At 49.0% G+C, this 20,858-nt stretch overlaps 1 protein-coding gene across 2 annotated transcripts in view; it reads right to left on the bottom strand.

Moving 5' to 3' along the window:
* The window catches only part of LOC119383042 (putative polypeptide N-acetylgalactosaminyltransferase 10), a 143,996-nt gene that overhangs the window by 106,687 nt on the left and 16,451 nt on the right, over positions 1-20,858 (bottom strand). For both annotated transcript variants that reach the window (XM_037651020.2, XM_037651021.2), the window contains exon 2: positions 6,841-7,124. In XM_037651020.2, coding sequence (XP_037506948.1) covers positions 6,841-7,017 — 177 coding nt within the window. In that variant the 5' untranslated portion in view covers positions 7,018-7,124. The remainder of the gene's footprint in view (positions 1-6,840; positions 7,125-20,858) is intronic.

A 20,858-nucleotide genomic window follows, 5' to 3' on the forward strand; every position in this document is an offset into this window, starting at 1 on the left:
GGTGCCTGCACGGCGAGAGTCACCATCAATAACCGCACTTATCCTGCGAGCTTTGTAATTCTACAAAACTGCTCCAGGGATGTGATACTCGGAATGGACTTCCTAAGTGACCACGGCGCCGTTATCGACCTGAGGTCTGAGTCGATAACACTAACCTCAGACAAAGCGCTCCCGCCCCACGCGACGCCAGGGAACCATGCACTGAATGTGATAGAAGAGCAGGTGACCGTTCCGCCACGCTCCAGCGTCATTATTTCCGTCGGCACCGAAAAACCTGCGAACCTTGAATGCGTAATCGACGGCGATCAGCAACTACTCCTGAATCGTCAAATTTGCGTCGCAAGAGGTATCGCCGAGCTGCATGACGGTAAAGCAAAGGTACTGCTGACAAACTTCAGCCACGAATATAGGCACCTCAACATGGGTACGACGGTTGCCTACATCGACGAATGTGTAGCCGCCAGCGATGCTTTTGCCCTCTTCGATGCTGTCGAACCTGCTTCGACGAATAGAGGTCCCGAACGGGATTTTGACGTCAACCCGAGCCTTCCGAAGGTCAAGCAAGATAAGCTCAAAACCCTGCTCCTGCAATACAAGGACTGTTTCTCGTCGTCATCGCGGGTCCGACAAACGCCCCTTGCTAAGCACCGCATTATAACAGAAGAAAATGCTCGACCACTCCGTCAGAGTCCCTACCGGGTTTCGACGCGGGAACGGGAGGCCGTGAAGAAACAGGTCGACGAAATGCTATGCGACGACATCATCCAGCCGTCGAAGAGTCCGTGGGCATCCCCCGTGGTGCTAGTGAAGAAGAAGGATGGGACTCTTCGATTTTGCGTCGATTATCGTCGCCTGAACAAAGTCACGAAGAAGGACGTGTATCCCCTTCCCCGGATAGACGACACCCTGGATCGATTACACAACGCAAAGTACTTTTCGTCCATGGACCTCAAGACCGGTTACTGGCAAATAGAAGTCGACGAGAGAGACCGAGAAAAGACTGCCTTTATAACGCCAGACGGCCTGTTTGAGTTCAAGGTCATGCCTTTTGGTCTTTGCTCGGCACCTGCGACTTTTCAACGGGTTATGGATACAGTACTGGCCGGCTTGAAGTGGCAGACGTGCCTCGTGTACTTGGACGACGTCGTAGTGTTTTCCTCAAACTTCGACGAACACCTTCGGCGCCTTGAAGCTGTACTTCAAGCAATCAAGACCTCCGGACTCACCTTGAAGCCTGAAAAGTGCCGCTTCGCGTACGAGGAGCTCTTGTTCTTGGGTCATGTGATCAGCAAGGATGGTGTTCGCCCGGACCCGCGGAAAACAGCTGCCATCGCTGACTTCCCGACGCCCACCGACAAAAAGGCCGTACGACGTTTTCTCGGCTTGTGCGCCTATTACAGACGTTTCGTCAAGGAATTTTCACGGATCGCCGAGCCACTGACGCAACTCACGAAGGCCGACGTCGAATTCAGGTGGGAAACGTCGCAAGTTCAGGCATTTCAAGAATTGAAACGACGCCTGCAGACGCCTCCGATACTTGCGCATTTCGACGAGCACGCCGATACGGAAATCCACACCGACGCAAGCAGCGTAGGACTCGGCGCCGTCCTTGTGCAGAAGACCGACGGATTGGAAAGGGTCATCAGTTATGCTAGCCGGTCGCTATCAAAGGCAGAATTCAACTATTCCACAACAGAAAAGGAGTGTCTGGCCATCATCTGGGCTACATCAAAGTTTCGCCCCTACATCTACGGCCGGCCCTTCAAAGTTGTGAGCGACCACCACGCCTTGTGTTGGCTAGCCAACTTGAAGGATCCTTCAGGTCGCCTCGCACGGTGGAGCCTAAGACTTCAAGAATTCGACATTACCGTCGTTTACAAGTCCGGAAGAAAACACTCCGACGCCGACTGCTTGTCTCGTGCCCCCGTCGACGCACCGCCGCAGGACGACCACGATGATGACTGCTTCTTGGGAACCATAAGTGCCGACGACTTCGCTGAACGACAGCAAGCCGACCCGGAACTCAGGGGCCTTGTGGAATACCTCAAGGGCAGGACTGCCGTTGTTCCAAAAGTATTCAGGAGGGGATTGGCGTCATTTCTCTTGAAAAACGACGTCCTCGTAAAGAAGAACTTCTCTCCGGCCCGGGCCGACTACCTCATCGTTGTACCTTCGGCACTGCGACCAGAGGTTCTGCAGGCCCTGCACGACGACCCGACGGCTGGCCACCTCGGCTTTTCCCGCACGCTCGCAAGGATACAGGAAAAATACTACTGGCCACGCCTTCCTGCCGACGTCGCCCACTACGTTAAGACTTGCCGAGATTGCCAGCGACGGAAGACACCGCCGACTAGGCCAGCGGGACTTCTGCAGCCAATCGAACCACCTCACCGGCCGTTCCAGCAAATCGGGATGGACCTACTGGGGCCGTTCCCGACGTCGACTTTCGGCAACAAGTGGATCGTCGTAGCAACTGACTACCTCACCCGCTACGCCGAGACAAAGGCTTTGCCCAAAGGCAGTGCCGCCGAGGTAGCCAAGTTCTTCGTGGAGAACATCATCTTGCGTCATGGCGCCCCAGAGGTCCTCATCACAGACAGAGGTACCGCCTTTACTGCGGACCTAACTCAGGCGATCTTAAAATACAGCGAGACGAGCCACCGCCGCACCACCGCCTACCACCCGCAGACCAATGGCCTCACCGAGCGTCTAAATAAGACCATCGCCGACATGCTGGCCATGTACGTCGACGTTGAGCACAAGACGTGGGACGCCGTCCTTCCGTACGTGACCTTCGCTTACAACACGGCCGTCCAAGAAACGACGCAGATGACGCCGTACAAGTTGGTCTACGGAAGGAGCCCGGCGACGACATTGGACGCCATGCTACCGAATGTCACCGACGAAGAAAACCTCGACGCCGCCGCTTACTTACAACGTGCCGAGGAAGCTCGACAGCTCGCCCGCCTGCGCATCAAGACCCAGCAGCACACCGATAGCCGTCGCTACAATCTGCGACGACGCTTCGTGGAATACCAGCCCGGCGACCGCGTCTGGGTCTGGACGCCGATACGCCGACGTGGCCTTAGCGAAAAACTCCTTCGGCGATACTTCGGACCCTACAAGGTTCTTCGACGTCTCGGCGCACTTGACTACGAGGTCATCCCGGACGGCATTACGAACTCCCAGCGACGCCGCGCACGACCTGAAGTCGTCCATGTCGTGCGTCTTAAGCCGTTTTTTGCACGTTAGCGAATCTGGGGACTCTACTTTTACCTTTGTTATTGTAATTTACTTATGTATGCACTTGTGTTTTTTTCTGTTCTTTGTTCTGTCACAAGCATCGGGACGATGCTTTTTCAGAGGGGGGCAATGCCACGCCCACTTCTTGTCCTATTTTGATGTTTTTTGGGTTTGACCAGCAAGGGCGGTTATCAACGCTCGAGGCTGCCCGCGAAGCAGTGTTCGAGAGACTTCTCGATTGTAGTAGATCGTTTTGTTAAGATTTCGCGCAGCACGCGAATGTTCCAGCTTTATCGAGAGATAACGCCGCCACCAGCGATATCGCTGGAAAGTTCGATAGCACCTGTATAAAAAACCGACGCACTTGACCGCTTGTCAGTTGATCGACGGACGACGCCCTGTTCGCCGCTATCATTGTACAGCGTGTATTGCTGTAGTTCTAGTTCTCATTTTCCCGGCCACAAGTTCGGCCAAATAAACAGTTTAATTCTGCAAACGCCGACTGCTGTCTTCGTCGACGTCACGACCACGTGACAATATATATATATAAATGCTCGGATAGAACAACAGATTGGTCGGCTGCACGCTTCCGTACCTAACAAAAGCCCTTATACGGCTTTAGCCTAATCATTACCGTTTTTCGTGGATCGAGCGCAGCAAAAGGCAAAGAAAAAAAAAACATGGTTTATCCCTCCGTCATAGGCATCGGAATAACACGAAAGTAAAGCCTGCCCTTACAGAAGTAACTGAATGTTTACTGTACATTCATATAAGAAAGTTTGAACAATGTATATTGATGTCTGGCAGCTATAGCACCGTTTAACGTGGATATACCCACTTTGATGGATGTTGGTACATCTCCATCCCGACGACTAACGTCCATGCTAAGTGATTAAACAAACCCTTGTGGTAGCTGTAGTTGTTAACGGTGAAAGCGTAATCAGAGAACGATGTGTGATAGACAAAAGAGCGTCGCATATTGGACGCAGAACTTGGTCGCCATCCCGCGGCATGTTAGAATGTGATTGAACACCACGGCCGGACTAGATGGAAACGCAAAGCGCGTCGTGCCGCCCCGGTAGCCCGGCCGCGATTTTTCTCGCGGCGAGCGCGTGAGCGGGGAACGCGCCAGGTGAGACAGGCGCGCGTCGCAGAGCTATTTTTGGTTTGGATTAGCGTGATGATATGAGCGAGGCCGACGCTTTTACGACGATAGCGCTATGGTCACCACCTCGCGGTGTGTTAATTCATTGACAAACTTGAACTTCTATTGAAAACGTGCCTAATGGGACGGACGTGTAACGCGTTGCAGGTGCTAGTCGCGGAGGCCACAGTAATGACGAATCACTTTACCTTACCGCTCCCAGAGGGCAACACCGCCCCGCCGACCGGGAGAATGGTAGATATAAAAGGTGCGTTTGTAAAGCTTCTGCAGTCTGTGACCGTGGCGCAGTGGATAGCGTGCCAGGCATTTGTTGTTGCTGACCGCGCGGTCGTGGGTTCGATGCCCGTTGATGGAACTTTTTTTCTTTGCCATCTGATCGTGTATATTTTTTCGACGTCATTTCCGTGACGGAAATACGTCACTGAAGTCTTGGTGGACTCCGGCATAAAACACTTTCGTGTTAAAAACAAAGCATACTTTCGGAACTAAACAAAGTAAAGTGCTTCAAGTATGTACCCTCTAATTTATTTTCTATGTATATTTCTTTTTCTCAGCAGTGCTCCGTTGGTCCGTCTTCCACAAACACGGACACGTTCTCTTCGCAGCCTCGCAATGGCAGTGCAGGATGGCGCCGCGTAACCTTGGTTTCTAGTACTCCACACTGCACCCTCCTTGCGGTGTCATAAGTCTCCTCTGTGCATCGTTCACTCGTTCTAGACGCGTTCTTCGAGGCAAGAAAAGCAGTTTCACCGAGCCTGAGCCCCAACAATTACATTCCGCTGCGATGAAGGAACGACCATATATATAGGCGCAAAGCCATTTGTTACAAAACGTGCCGCATCATAGAGAAACGCCTCGCGGTTATTTCACTGCGGGGACAAGCCCGTGAATTGCTTCATTACCTTCTGATAGAACAGTAAGCAAAAGTTATTCTTCCAGTTTTGGTGCCAATATCGCAGACCTATACGAAGTCATATAATTGGGTTGCGCAAAAAAAGACGGACGAAGAAGGGTAGTACACAGGACGGGCGCAAATCCTGTGTACTACCCTTCTTCGACAGTGTTTTTTCGCGCAACCCAGTTATGTGTTAAAGAATGCACCAACTAGCCCAAACGAAAGCTTTACTATACGAAGTGTTGCACCAGTACGACTCACTGACTCTGTCCGGTCATGAGCGACAGTGTGCGTGTGTGTGTTTATGTTAAACGATACAAAAGCGAAAGTGCCGCAGATTTCATAGACCGTTAGCCATGAAAAATGGCGATGCTAAACAGCCGAGCAAACATACATCCATCACGCAGTTGTGCCGCTGTGTCGTGAACGGCTGCTACGCCATGTTCACTTTACTTAACTTTCGCGTTCCGTGGCTCATGAAAGAGGCAGTCAGAAAAGAAGAGCGAGAGCACAAAAACACGCTCCCATAGGCTGCCCGAATGTAATTCACAAAACACGTGAAGCGCGGCAACACGCACTCCACGGGCACGTTCACTCGTCCAGTGGCAAATCATGGGCCGTATTCAGAGACGATCACTTTTGGAGACATTGCCGAAATGTCGCTTTCGGTGAGCGCGGATTGGCCGGTTTACGAAAGGCGGGCCAGTAGCCGCTTCACTCATTGGACACACGAGATTTCACGTCACGTTAAGCGACACTGTCGCCGAAAGTGATCGCATCAGAACATGGCCCCCATGACGATAAAGGCAGAATGGCGGTGTCCGGCCCGGTAACGAAAGGTGACATTAATGGACGTTGATTTCTACAGAATGCGAACTCTGTGCCGTGCAGCGAAAGCTTCAAGTCGCGTCAGCCAATCACAATTAAGGATTAGAATCGGAACTCCGCCAGTGTCCGCCTATATTATCGCTCTCCGAACGACGCCGACCGAACAGAAGTTAATCGCGAAGGATTAGCAGCCAGAGCACAACGGACCAGCTCACCTCATTCTTCAGAACGCGCAGTTGGCTCTCGCTGCTGATAGGCTGACACAGGCCATTATAAGGCCTTCACTGAATTACGCGGACATGTTGAGATAACGTGGTTTCTAGCGATAACTGCTAAAGAGATCGCTAAGCTGTGCCACGGGAACGATGGGAATAGCGCACGAGTTTTAATATCCGAGCCTGTACATTGAAATGTTCATCATATTGCGTTAACTACAACACGTCTTTTCCAATGCTTGAAGAACATCTAGGCCCTTATTCACAATAACTTCTTACGCTAAATATCGCAAGAGGATACTTCCGCCAATCACGATGCGGCACGTATCAGTAGCGAAGCTGGCTGACCAACAGGAAAACGCACTTATAAAATAGAAGCTTTGTGAATTCGGCCCTTAGAAGTTTGTGTATGTAACTCCACGAATAAGACAGAGCACACAGCGCTCCATCACACGTCAGAAATGCAAGGCCCCGAGGCTGAGAAAGGCTCTGACCTCGCCGCCGGCGTTGGGTTCCCGCGGGGCCCTGGGCAGGAAGGAGGCACCGCCAGGCACATAGTCCAACACCTGGTTCCCGCTGCCTGCTAGAGTGCGGAACAGCAGCGTGGTGCACAACACCAACGCCAGCGCCGTCAGCGCCAGCTTCAGCATACGCCGCGTGTTGCGGCGCATGGCTGCGGCTGCTGTGGGACACTACAGGTGTCGTCAGGAGGAACAGCGGCGACTCCCAGGCATCCTTCTTGCGCAGGTTATCCCCGCTCGAACAATCGGCGGCTAGCCTGCAAAACAAGAAACAAACGCATGTATTATCCCTCACGAACAGTTTCAGCTATATTGGAATAATCTAACTCGTCTATTCCAATGCTATCCCTTCTCGAGCATCGCCAGTGTTCCTAGTGCCACTCCGACTGCGCACGCTATCGCCGGGATCGGCCGGTTGTGAACGAAGCATGCTAAAAAATATGTAGGGTGATTCCACGTAAGATCGAACAAACGATGGCTGGTCGACCTCTCAAATTTATTTCACAATTTTAAATATTATTGCCTGACGAGTGGAAAGAAGAGATCCGCAATTTGTTTTGCCGCCAAAAATTTTTTCGAAGCACAGGAAATCAATAATGACGAAGAGGTGGAGTTGAGCGCTCATCCGCTCTGCTGGTTTGGCCAACTTTCGTTATGAATTGCACAGAATATATTAAAGTTAGGTAGCTGAAATTTATTTACCAAATATACGCATGTTTTTGCTTCTGCTCAGGTATTTTTAGTTTTTATGTGTAGTATAGATGTTTTTGTAAAAAACCTCAAAAATGGCCTAATTGGCAACATTTTCTTTACTTTGAAGGTCTTTTTCTCAAAAACGCCTCGTAGCAGAGCTACAAAAATTCCGCATTACGTTCTTCGCATGCTTTTCTACCAAACTGCCAAATCTTGTATTTATATAGCTTTTCAGTAAAGAGATATGATCGGGCTAAGTTCAAGAAAACACCGAACAATGGAAACTTCTGACGACAATTAAAAAAAAACCCCATTTTTTAAATTTCTTAAACTTTGTCCACTTATTCTCCTCCACATCAGCTTTCACAATCATTAAAAACATGTTGCATAATGTCGTTGCACTAATAGTTACGGCCCCTCCAATGAGACCCTTAGGCAAGGATGGGCAATTACGACTTCTTGCCCACCAAGTGTATAAAATGCAGGCAGGATTGAATTTCTTTTTATTAAAAGGCCAACAGTACCGAAAAAGGTGTCGCCGGCACTGAAGACGTTAATTTTGAAATTATTTGGTCACTGCAGCGGCCACGAGCGCGGAGCTACCGAGCAGGCGCGCGCGCACCCGAGATGCTCGTTGTAAGAGACGGCGCAGTGAGAGCTCGTTCTCGCGTCCTCAGACCGATTGAGTTCGAAACAGCAACACCTCTCGGGTGACTTGAACGCACGTGCACTGGAGCTTCGCTATTCTATCCGCCCTCTGTTCGAATCTCAGCTAGGCGCTAATAACACGGCGGAGATGGAAGCAAGATGAAAACTCTATAAGGGAGCTATGAGCGCTCGCTTCACGCACGCTGCTGCCACAGAAACTGCGCTGCCTCAGTTGCGATCAGTGGAAAGCATGAACGTGGCGCTCCAGTGGCAAAGCAAAATATGGATTGTCAAAGGAAAGAAAAGCGAAACTATCGGTAACCGGATGCGCTTGCCTATATTACATGTCGGCAGCAGACGGCCTGAACTGGCCGCGCGTTCGGTGCACTGTTCACACTTCATTCGGCGCGGATAGTTCTTGTGCTTTGCTCTTACTCTACTCCTCCTGTGCGTCTCATGACGAGAAAGTATAGCTCTGAATGAGTCTATTGTGGAGACTACCTTTCGAAGCACAAGAAGCTGAAAGGAGTACTGACACGAATTTTAAAAAAATTCGGATTGTTGCTGTAAATAAAAATACTGGTGTCGAGAAACCTAAAACGATTATTGTGGTGCCTGGGAATGCATCCTATATATTTAATTAGCGCCACCTTAAAAAGACACTTTCGGTTTCGATATCGAGGGGGTGGCTACTCAGTGTCGTTTCATAGCAGTGTGACGTCACGGAGATACAGAAACTCGCGACGTACTAGCGGGAAATCCGTCATCTGCTCGTGGTGGAATAGGCAACGATGAGTTAATTGTCGTCCAGTGACCCTGATAGTGATTTCTACGATTTAGGCTGCATGCAGGACGCAGAACTCGCGAACTTGGAGGAACTGTCTTGACTCGTCGGGATAATGTCCTTGCAGTGTGGCTGGCTTGCAAATGCTCAGCGACGAAAACTCCAAAGTCAAATTAAAATATTTTATACGTGTTCTCCGACTCCAGTGTGTGGACAGCGTGGACATTGCATACCAACGAAGCAAAAAATGTCCCTTTTGCGATGTCTCAAAATCGTGTCAGTACTCCTTTAATTATTGCAAAGAAGCCAAAATTTCGCAAAGTTACCGACCTAGACATAAATGCTTTGAAGGAAAGTTTAACGCCCGAAAGATCAGTGACTGTCAGTGAGACGGACTACTTTTGCTACGCGTGCTTTTGCTACCACTGCAATGAAATATCTTCACGGAACGCACAGTTTAACGATGACATTCTTATGCCCCCTGAAAAAGAAATCGACGCAATTAACCAGATCACTGCGACTACCGGTGCACGTGCGTTCAAGTCACCCGAGAGGTGCTGCTGTTTCGAACTCATTCGGTCTGAGGACGCGAAAACGAGCTCTCACTGCGCCGTCTCTTACAACGAGCATCTCGGGTGCGCGCGCGCCTGATCGGTAGCCCCGCGCTCGTGGCCGCTGCAGTGACCAAATATTTTCAAAATTAACGTCTTCAGTGCCGGCGACACCCTTTTAGGTACCTGCTGGCCTTTTAATAAAAAGAAATTCAATCCTGCCTGCATTTTATACACTTGGTGGGCAAGAAGTCGGAATTGCCCATCCTTGCCTAAGGGTCTCATTGGAGGGGCCGTAACTATTAGTGCAACAACATTATGCAACATGTTTTTAATGATTGTGAAAGCTAATGTGGAGGAGAATAAATGGACAAAGATTAAGAAATTTTAAAAATGGGTTTTTTTTTTAATTGTCGTCAGAAGTTTTTATTGTTCGGTGTTTTCGTGAACTTAGCCCGATCATATCTCTTTACTGAAAAGCTACATAAATACAAGATTTGGCAGTTTGGTAGACAAGCATGCGAAGAACGTAATGCGGAATTTTTGTAGCTCTGCTACGAGGCGTTTTTGAGATAAAGACCTTCAAAGTAAAGAAAATTTTGCCAATTAGGCCATTTTTTAGGTTTTTTATAAAAACATCTATACTACACATAAAAACTAAAAATACCTGAGCAGAAGCAAAAACATGCATATATTTAGGTAAATAAATTTCAGCTACCTAACTTTAATATATTCTGTGCAATTCATAACGAAAGTTGGCCAAAACAGCAGAGCGGATGAGCGCTCCACTCCACCTCTTCGTCGTTATTGATTTCCTGTGCTTCGAAAAAATTTTTGGCGGCAAAACGAATTGCGGATCTCTTCCTTCCACTCATCAGGCAATAATATATAAAATTTTGAAATAAATTTAAGAGGTCGACCAGCCATCGTTTGTTCGATCTTACGTGGAATCACCCTGTAGGTGCTGTCCATATCCATACCCCAGTGATGGTTGCATGAACTTGCATCTGATCCACGGAAACAGATCGTGAAGGCTATATTTCTGTTACCTGCATAAGCAGGCAACATGACAACCCGAAAAGACGTCATGGACAATATATTTTACGAAAGCAGTTCTTGCATTTTACTGGGAATTGCAGAACTGGTGATGAGGAAAAAAGGTGAGTGAGTGAGTGAGTGAGTGAGTGAGTGAGTGAGTGAGTGAGTGAGTGAGTGAGTGAGTGAGTGAGTGAGTGAGTGAGTGAGTGAGTGAGTGAGTGAGTGAGTGAGTGAGTGAGTGAGTGAGTGAGTGAGTGAGTGAGTGAGTGAGTGAGTGAGTGAGTGAGTGAGTGAGTGAGTGTGTGTGTGTGTGTGGGTGTGTGTGTGTGTGTGTGTGTGTGTGTGTGTGTGTGTGTGTGTGTGTGTGTGTGTGTGTGTGTGTGTGTGTGTGTGTGTGTGTGTGTGTGTGTGTGTGTGTGTGTGTGTGTGTGTGTGTGTGTGTGTGTGTGTGTGTGTGTGTGTGTGTGTGTGTGTGTGTGTGAGTGAGTGAGTGAGGAGTGAGTGAGTGAGTGAGTGAGTGAGTGAGTGAGTGAGTGAGTGAGTGAGTGAGTGAGTGAGTGAGTGAGTGAGTGAGTGAGTGAGTGAGTGAGTGAGTGAGTGAGTGAGTGAGTGAGTGAGTGAGTGAGTGAGTGAGTGAGTGAGTGAGTGATATATCGCAGTTTCTGCCCATGAAACCACAAAATTTAATTAATTTTAACTCGAAGCTCGGGGCAAATGCGGTGCCTGTACATAAAAGGCTGCGCTGCCCATTCAAAGTAGTTATTAACGACTGGCACTCGAGATCACACGAACGCTCCTCACTAAACCAATGTTCATTCGTCGGTAATTTTCTCCCTTTAATAGTCGTATCCAAATTATCACCACTGCCCAGACCTCTCTCACAAATCAGGCCTACAGCATCCCCTAAAATCAGTCCGTTCTCTCAGCACATATCAGGAGATTAAAAATCCCATCTGCAGCTCGGGCTCCATTGTTCAATTTCGAAACCCTATTATATGAGCCGGAGGTGAACGTGCGCTCCTAAAACCCAATCTTATTCTGGCTTAAACAACCAATCAGTCTCTCGTTAGCCCATCGGAGAAGAAGCGCAACGCATTGCATTACCGGAAGCCGACAGGCACAAGGCTCCGGAGATTATACGCTTCGCAATCTGCCTGAACGAGTCAGCGAAGCAACTCTATAGTTTACGCATATACGACTATGATGAAGATGAGCTCGAGGACGATGTCTTCCCGCGAATTACTTCGCGCGTCACTCATCAGTCGATCCCGGCTAATGAAGGACCCCGAACTCCTCATCAGAGAGGTATATGGAGGAAACGGGCGCCATTCGTCAGCCAGGGAAGACCAGAAGCTTCGTTTCTCAAAAGACGTTCACGCAGCGTCTCACTGCGTCGTCGTCGCGGTAATTATTTCGCAATTGATCAGCTTTCGTCGCAGCGCGCTTCAATTTTAAAGTGGCACCTCCGTAGAGCGTCGCTAGAGACTCGCATGCAGCGACGAGGTTTTTACAGTGGTGCTGTCATAGTCTACCCTGTGTCATCGTCGTCGTCGTCGTCGTCGTCGTCTTCGTCGTAGTAGTAGTAGTAGTAGTAGTAGTAGTAGTAGTAGTAGTAGTAGTAGTAGTAGTAGTAGTAGTAGTAGTAGTAGTAGTATAGTAGCAGCAGGCGTCAAGCAGGTGACGTGACCAGAAGGGGGAGTGAATAAAGAAATAAAAGGAAACGATGATTACGACGATAATCGAAATGATGATGCACGTGATCTCGCACGCTTACAGCTTGGCTGTCCGACGGTTTTCACGGCGTGGAACTGGCAGATTTTTTTTTTTTTTCCACACAGGCATGGCGCAGTAATCACGCCTCCGGCGGCTCTCTATTTTCTCGTATACCAAATCGCACGACCTCCTCCTTCTCCTCCTCCTCCTCCTCGTAAAAGGCCGCGCCACTTCTACAGATACAGTAGACACGGTTTATGCTCGTCCTCCGCTGTATACTTCTCTCTAATAACAGCAGAGATGATGATGCGACTTTCTTTTTTTTTTTTGTTGTTGTCCTTGGTCTACTCTCGTCAACACACGTGCAGCTGCGCCCGACAGCGCAATTCGGGGCGCCACGAGATAATCGGCCTCAACGTGACCTGCAATGGCGCTAGGTTCTTTTTTCTTGTCATTTCTTTTTTACCTTCTATGTAACTCGGAATCCCCGAGACGAAAGAGAGAGAAGACCCCTAAACCAGCTCTGACAACGTTGGCGAAATGAGCGCTCCGACGAATACGAGGGGTCGTCTAAAGTAGGACAGTGGCTGTTAGAAAAACGTCTGTGCCCCAGCGCTGTCTCGCGTCCAAAACCAGAGCGACAATGCGCTAAATGCGCGTCCCAATGGAAGTAGGCATGTCAGTTTATAACAGATTCAGAATCAGCAGCCGCGGCAGCGTAGGGCGCGCTTAGCAGTAGAACTGTGCAAGCCAAATTGTCGACGGTCGATGTTCTATTGTACGCTGATATCGCAGATGAAAGCGGTGGGCTGGCTTAGACGAGCTATAAACGCGTTACAAGCGTGGCAAACGCGTTACAATTGTTTGATTCGTGGAGCTTTAACGTTGCAGTCTCTTGATTAATTATGGTCAATCGTTGTTCTTTAGGACGTGTTTTACAGCGAGTTAACGCGCAAACAGAAGGAAGACACATAGAGTGCTACGCGGGTGGCACCACCAATTGACTCACTGTGAGTGCAAAACCATGAATAAGCAGATACACACAAGCATGTAGTCACAAACTTAGCGTATCCAGTGGTCGAACAATGTCGTCTCCGATTGACAAAGATAACTGACGTATCACTAATACAGCTTAATTTCTGTTATGCAGTAATACTTTCATCGGTTCACGTGCTGTCTAATTTTTTTTGCTTCTACCAACAATGTGGAAAACATGGTTGAAAACGTGAACACGAATCTATGAGCACACATGAGTCTTTAGACTCGCTTCTATCGGAACGCGGTCTTCACGATGGCCAGGACTCGAACCCGAAACTTTGCGCGAAGAAGCACAACGCCATCACTGCTCCCCGTTCATATAGCTGCACGACGGTCTTTCAGTGGAGTTAAGCGGCTTGAGTAGAGAAAAAATGTGAGCACCGAGTTTCCTGCGAAGATTACTAGAGGACGATCTGGCACCTAAAGCATAATAACTATGGGTAAAGCTTACATGGACTTATCCTAACATTCATTCTGCAAATCGCCTTGTCACTTACTACGTCCCATCTTTATAAATTTCCAAACAATCACATTCAACTTCCACATTCCTGGAGGCAGTGCAATTTCGCGCACATGCATATATATATTGCGCATATTCAACTGCTGCATTCATATAAGGGAACAATTAGTAAAATAACAAAATAGTAATTTTTCAGAAGTTATAAGATCGTCTCGAATCCGAAGGAGGGAGTTTAGGCAAATTAAGGTGACTTCTATCACTTCCAGAGTCAGGCGTTCTCTGAAGTAAGTTTTCTTGAAAATTCTACAAAATCGATGGCTAACGTGGCCTCTATTACAGAGACAAAAATTATGGCCATGCAGAAACGGAAAAAGTAAAGCGGCGGGTGGAACTGAATTAAAAAGACGGAGAAATGAGAATGGAAAATTCACCGGCAATGCGCGGGTTCGCGTTTGAATGCAGGGCAGCTAGAGGTAATTGCGAGGCCTGGAACAGTAGCCTGTCTTGCAGCGGCCTTAATGCACTCGATAATGAAGAAGCGACGATTAAGGCAACGGCGACGGTAGCGGCTGAGGGAGTTGTGCAACCCGCCAAGATTGAATAAACAGCCTATTCGAGCAGATGCGCGCTTCGCAATGAGCGCAGTTAATTAATGCGCAACTTTTCCCGGCAACATTCCTATACAACCAGAGCGCACTATTCCTGAGGGCAGACAATACCAGCGCGTGCGACACAAAAGCCCTTGTCCCGCCGTGTTATACACACGAAACGACTCCTACACGAGGAGAACACTTCGGAGAACAACAGCCGGCCAACTATTGTGCGGTTTTCTTCCTCTTCTTTTTTTTTTTACTTTTCTTTCTAGGAACGGAACGAAAGAAACGCCGCTCTGTTCCCATATTCGCTGTCTTGCTAACGCGTAAGTCGACAAAAGACTGGCGGCGGACGAAAAGCACAATTTTCGCAGAACACGTTCACTGAATTGTCGAGCACATCAGCACGAATAACTCCCCCCGTCCACCCAATTTCCTATCCGTTTCAGCAACGAGGTGTGTCTGTATATGGAGACATATTTTTTTTTATATTGCCTATGAGCGAATATAGCATTGAAAGTAAGCGTAACGCGTCCAACGACGTATTGAACGTAACGCGTTCAACACCTTAGTACGGAAAGTATAATGCAAGACTGCTGCATTTTAACAGGTATACACTATAATGCTTGAGGGAAAAAAAAACGGCACGTATGACGAACATGGATGACAAGTAATGACATGAAGAGCGTGGTATGCGTGTCACGTACTACGTAATAAAATAAAATGACAAGATGACATCGTGATGCCATGGTGATCAAGTTGTCCTGTATTGATTATCAGTGTTAATTGTTTCCTTTCGTTAGGAGCCCCGTAGGTTAACAATAACCAGCATACCAATTCGAGCAAACATTTTAATTCATATCGTGATCTAACGCATCACCTAAAAGAGGTGAACTTCAGTATTTAATTATCTCTGCAGCTGTGAAGAGTGGCCCGATGCGGTTAATAATACTACGGGTCCACGTTTTGTTTCTTTCTGCGACATTTTAGATTAGTTTCCAGTAAAACTATAAAATTTCGAGGCCGTAAAAGCAGTCAAAGCTGCTGTGTTGGGAAGTTATCTTGTAAGCTTGAACGAAATCCCAAAGCACATGATAATGATAATAATAATCTTCCTAGGTATCAGCCTTGAAAGGGAGCGTATACAAATAGCCGCATGTAACCATTTTGTCATAAGCAGCTGCAGGCACGTAGCCAGGATTTTTTTTCGGGGAGGGCCCAAGGCCTAATTATTCGAAAGAAAGTCTTTTCATGGCAAAAAGAAAAAAAAAATTGCCCGGGAACATAAAAGGCTGAACGAATTTCGGGGGGGGGGGGGGGGGGGGCCGCCCTCCCCCCTTTGCCTACGTGCCTGAGCAGCTGTTAACCTAAAGTCTATCATTCTGGTCATCTCTTTCTCATTTCTCCTTTTAACACGCCACCTAGTGCACACAACTCAGTCATGAATCAAGTTTCTCGACACGGGCGAACACTCGCGAAAAAGAAAAAAGACAAAGACGTGTTCCACCTAGCACCAGGCACCGAAGCACGCCTGCGCTTGCATTAGGCCTCTTGCGCGCGCGCGCGTCAAAACCCGATTGCAAACCCGTAGCCCGGACACCACATAAGCGCGTACAGCCAACAATATAATCATATACGTTATGCGCACATACATAAGCGGACGTGCCAACGAGCTTTGCCCAGACGTTGACAGTTCGCGACGGTGCGGCCGCGTTCGCGGGAACAATGCGCGCACGAACGTGGGTGTGTGTGCGTGCCTCCCAGCGTCTGAAAAAAACGCGTTATACAGAAACCCAAATCACGCACGACTGTCTAACACGCTCCACGCATAACTGTCAAGCCCGTGTCGCTTTAAAGTAACTACGCCCGCCGCTTTAGTACACGCGGCGAGACGCGAGACTCCTCGTAAATTTGAAAAGCAAACAGGTGCGCCCATAGACGTGTATAACAGAGCAACTTCGAAACCAAACACGTCCTCTTTGGCAGCCTGAAATGTTCTTGCCGAGCGACCGGAACAAAACAATCTGACGAAGTAAACTTTCTAGCTCGTTTTGTTCTTCTTTCTATACCACTGAAACTTCAGATAAGAAGCAAATTGACAGACAAAACAAAGTCGCGGCCGTAGTGTACCAGACAACAAGTTACGATGTCGCCATTCGCAGGCGACATAAATTGTAACTGGAGTCGTCAAGCAGTCTACTATACTGGGCCAGCACAAAAACATGGGCAACTAAGATGCCGCACAATACATACTATTAACTGCACTAACCCAGGCACATGCGTATACTGAAATAGGCCTGCATATAGGTACGCGTAAATTCATTCAAAACATACACTAAATGCCCATAATTTTTTATGCGGCTTACTGGTATACCTCCTATATAATAAACTGACTCATTGCTTGCCCGAGCATCAAGCACACGAGTCTACAATAACGTCATAGACTTACATATATGCGTTAGTGACGCAGAAAGTAGACGAGGTAATCAGTGTACCATGCAGAACTTGTACACGATCTAACCTTAGTAATGCAACGGGATAAGAAGCTTCTGGCTCACCTCAACACATAAAAAAACATATATAAAGTGACAGGTCCCTAATCACCGTTTCGTGAACTTGCTGGTCGACATTTTTCCCAAACAATACAGAACAGAATCGTGAAGGTCATTCCCAATTCCTTTCACAGTTGAAGTGAAACAAACACTGTTTTGCCACTACAGAGATGCACTCACACGTCAGTTTACGGTTAATATTAAAGCGGTGCAGAGACTGGCCCCGCGGCACAGATGTCGCGACGTCTATATACGCCACACAAACGCACACGCACATCTCGACTGTTACCAGAGTTACCGCAATCGCTATGCGCTCATTTTTTGATAGGTTTACGCAACTGCCCGCGCTTCCATCACTGACGAAACTACACACACATACAGTATTCGACGAACGGCAGGGCTCGCGCTGCACGCAAACAGCATCCGTCACGAGCCCACGGAGACCAAACGAAGAGACACGCGAGCGAAGCCGACAGCAGCAACACGATCCGCACAAGCGGGTCTTCGATTGAGCTGACGCATGATGCGGACAGAACCGCCTAACTAGCCGATCAATGCGCACAACAAAAACCAGCGTGCCTCAGCCGGCGATATTCCGGGAATGAGCCGACTTCGTACGCGCCCCGTCGGAGAACCGCGACACGTGGGCAGTACTCACACGGCGACGATAATCACGCACACGCAACGTCGGCACGCGCCACCGACAAGCGTCTGCGGTGGCTGCACGATTTGCGTGGCGAGACGTATAATTAAATGATTGAAGGTAGAGCCGTGGTGGGGTGTATATGTACGTAGTACCTAGATATAATATCAGCGCTCAATAGGTAGCGCCTTCCACACAAGACCCTGTCCGAGGCATTGGGGGTTTGTGGGCCCAGCTGACTCTGTGCAACTACATGCAGGCGATAACCAAATGAATCGAACACACATATAGGCCAGGGAAAGCGTAGGGGTCATTAATTGTTGTCTTCGACTGCAGTAACGTAATAATGACGTCAATTCAAACAAATTAAAGTGGACGAAAAATCACCACTTCTCTCGGTGGGATGTGCACTCCACAACCTTCGACTTCGAAGGTTGTGGGTTCAGATCACGTGGTGGAACAATGAGGTCGCACACACAAGCTGCCAACAAATACCCTCGGGTGTGTGTGCGCGCGTCTGTGGAGTGTATTTTCTCTTCTTCTCTTTGCCGATTCTTTAACTAGGGCACATTAGACCTGCCACCCGATAGAAAGGGCTCAGCCACACGTCATCATCATCATCATCATCAAATATTCCGCGTGTGATGCGTGAAGGGAAAAAAATTAGGAGAGACATATTGGAGAAAAACAGCGCGAAAGACGAAAGACCAGGAGCGTTGTTATATGTGTCCTTCTCTGCCTGGTCTTTCGTCTTTCGCGCTGTTTCCCTCCAATATGTCGTACCAACTCGCCCAAGCAACCACTTTAGGAGAGACCTTATATAATGCTACGGCGAGTGAAGCCAAAAATGTATCGGCAGAACACGTGATCATCAGATCCTCCAGTGAGAGCCGGCGTGCTGGCAAACTTAGAAGGGCTTGCAACTCTTTTGTAGCGTTAGCTACACTTGCCTAGCCGGAGCCGATTTCGCGTGGGTCATCATGAGCCGTGCTGCGCATGCGCGAGGATGAGTGCGGAGCCGGCATCTCACGCGCTCTCCGCCACCGCCGCGCGCGGCTCGCCGCTGCTGGTGGCGGAGAGCGGAAGGAGTGGCGTCGTAGCGGGGCAGACAGACTGGCGCCGGCGCACGCGACTCGCCGCTGCTGCTCTGCGCATTCGAGAGGGGTGACGTCGTAGCCATGGCGCGCGCAGCTATTCGCCTTCGCTGTGCAGTCGCCGTCTGACAATGCGCTGGTGACGCTTGATAGCGCCTCTGACTGGCGTTTGCAGGTGGGTAACGCCATGGATAAGGAGAGCGCAGATGCTGCTCAACGGCGTAGAAGAGCCGAGAAGCTTATGTCATCGGATCCCGAAGTAGTTGCCTGGCAATTAGCGGTTCAGGGTACGAAGAATGAACAGAGGAAGGCTAAACGTGCTGCGGAGACACTGGAGGAAATGGAGGAACGTCTAGCAAAGCGCCGTCGCCAGGATGCTGAGCGACGTGCCCGACCACCTCTGCAGCAGCAACAACAAGACGCCGTCGATGACGTCAAGGCTCGCCGATCGACTGCCTATACTGTGAAACTTAGCGAAAGCGCCAGTTCCACTCGGACCTTCGAGACGGACTTCGTAAACAATCCGTTTGGATACGTGTGCGACGTGTGTGAAAGACTATGGCACATGAAAGACTTGACGCCGCTAAGTAGTGCCATGCGTGAAACGTTGAGTTTAGTGGCGGCGCCTGAGTGGGGTGAAACCGTGGCGCGGGTTTGTACAACGTGCAAGAACTTTCTCGTTAAGCAGAACATTCCGCTCTTTAGCGTTACCAATGGGTATCGTTACCCGGCCATGCCGCCAGGTCTACCGGTTCTGAACGATGTGGTCGAATGTGTGTCATTTGAGCAGCAGTAAGCATGACAATCAAGCTAATCCTAGACAATCTGGAAAGCTCAGAATAATCAGCTGAACCTATGCTAACGCTACATATATCCTGGCATAGCCGAGCTAAGCCACTGCAATTTTTTTTTATCGTGGTCAGAAAACGCTGTCGATCGGTACAGCCGAGGCTCCTGAGAACACGCGAGCCAAACGTTATAGCGGCAGCACGCGGCCTGGAATTTACAATTAATTTTCAAAATCAGCTCTTCTCTGACGTCATATACCGAGATAACCGCGCCATATACCGAAATTCACGGCCATTGGCTGATTTGAGCATTGTGAGCTTCATAGTTACCGCAACCGCCGCGGGAGGCCGCCACGTGCCCACGATCACACTGAAAGTAAGCCGCGCGCTCAAAGCAACAAAAGAAAAAGTGCTCAATGTCACGATGCACGCGTGACGCAACTTCTTTCCCCCGTGCCGTCCCTCCCTGCTTAGCTTCCAGCGCGCTCGTAGGGACGAGAGAAGAGAGCAATTACAGCGTGTGACAAATCTCTAACTCCGCACGTATTTGAATTCTACAAAGTTCTGTGGCGGTCTATACTTGATGCAATAAACTCCTTTAATAAAGCCATTCAACTGTTGGAAAAGTGCTGCAGGGCCCCTTTATGCAGCGTAGCCATTCTCGGCCAACAAGCTGTTTCCCACATGTAGGTCAAGTGTTCGGCCGATACTGCGACCGAAAAACAAACAGAATAGCATTATCGCAGAGAGTTCCACTTGCCAAGGTTGGAGGACGCATGACGTGACACTCTCTCCTTGGTTATTCGTCCCTCCGTCGCGCAAAGCAACAAGACACAAACAATTAAGCAAACGAGCCGGTCACACAAACGTGCGAATCGTACACGCTACAACGGTATCAAACGCCTCTCAAATGAACAGGTATGCGGACGATCTATGTCCTTTCCGAAATTCCAACGCTAAAGATCGCGGAAGCATCGAGTTGCGCAGCGCGATCCCATTACTAATTTCTCTCGGCCGTATCTCTCGCTCCTCCATACAAGAAAACCCCACCGGCTTCTTTTAACGCCAGCTCTTAAGTCAAGCCATTCAGCCACGCATGCGACGGCACGCTGCGAGCTGCGTAGTCCGTTTCGGTACTGCCCGATTCAATGGGAAACTCCGGCTGCAAAGGAAAAAGCCGCAAGGAAAGCACCGACATACGGGTCTTATACCCCGCCGCCACTTCTAATTTCGCTCTCGTGGCTCTCTGGCTCGTTTCACTTCTTAAAAACGGCCACGCTCTTCAACGTAGCAGGCCTACGGAGAGAAGAAGCGCCGCGCAGTCATTAACGTCACTCGGAGTTGGCCCCGTCACTTGCTGTACTTTTTCATCGGTCTCTAATTGCACCACCCTCCG

Source organism: Rhipicephalus sanguineus, chromosome 2, assembly GCF_013339695.2.
Source record: "Rhipicephalus sanguineus isolate Rsan-2018 chromosome 2, BIME_Rsan_1.4, whole genome shotgun sequence".
Lineage (NCBI taxonomy): Eukaryota > Metazoa > Arthropoda > Arachnida > Ixodida > Ixodidae > Rhipicephalus > Rhipicephalus sanguineus.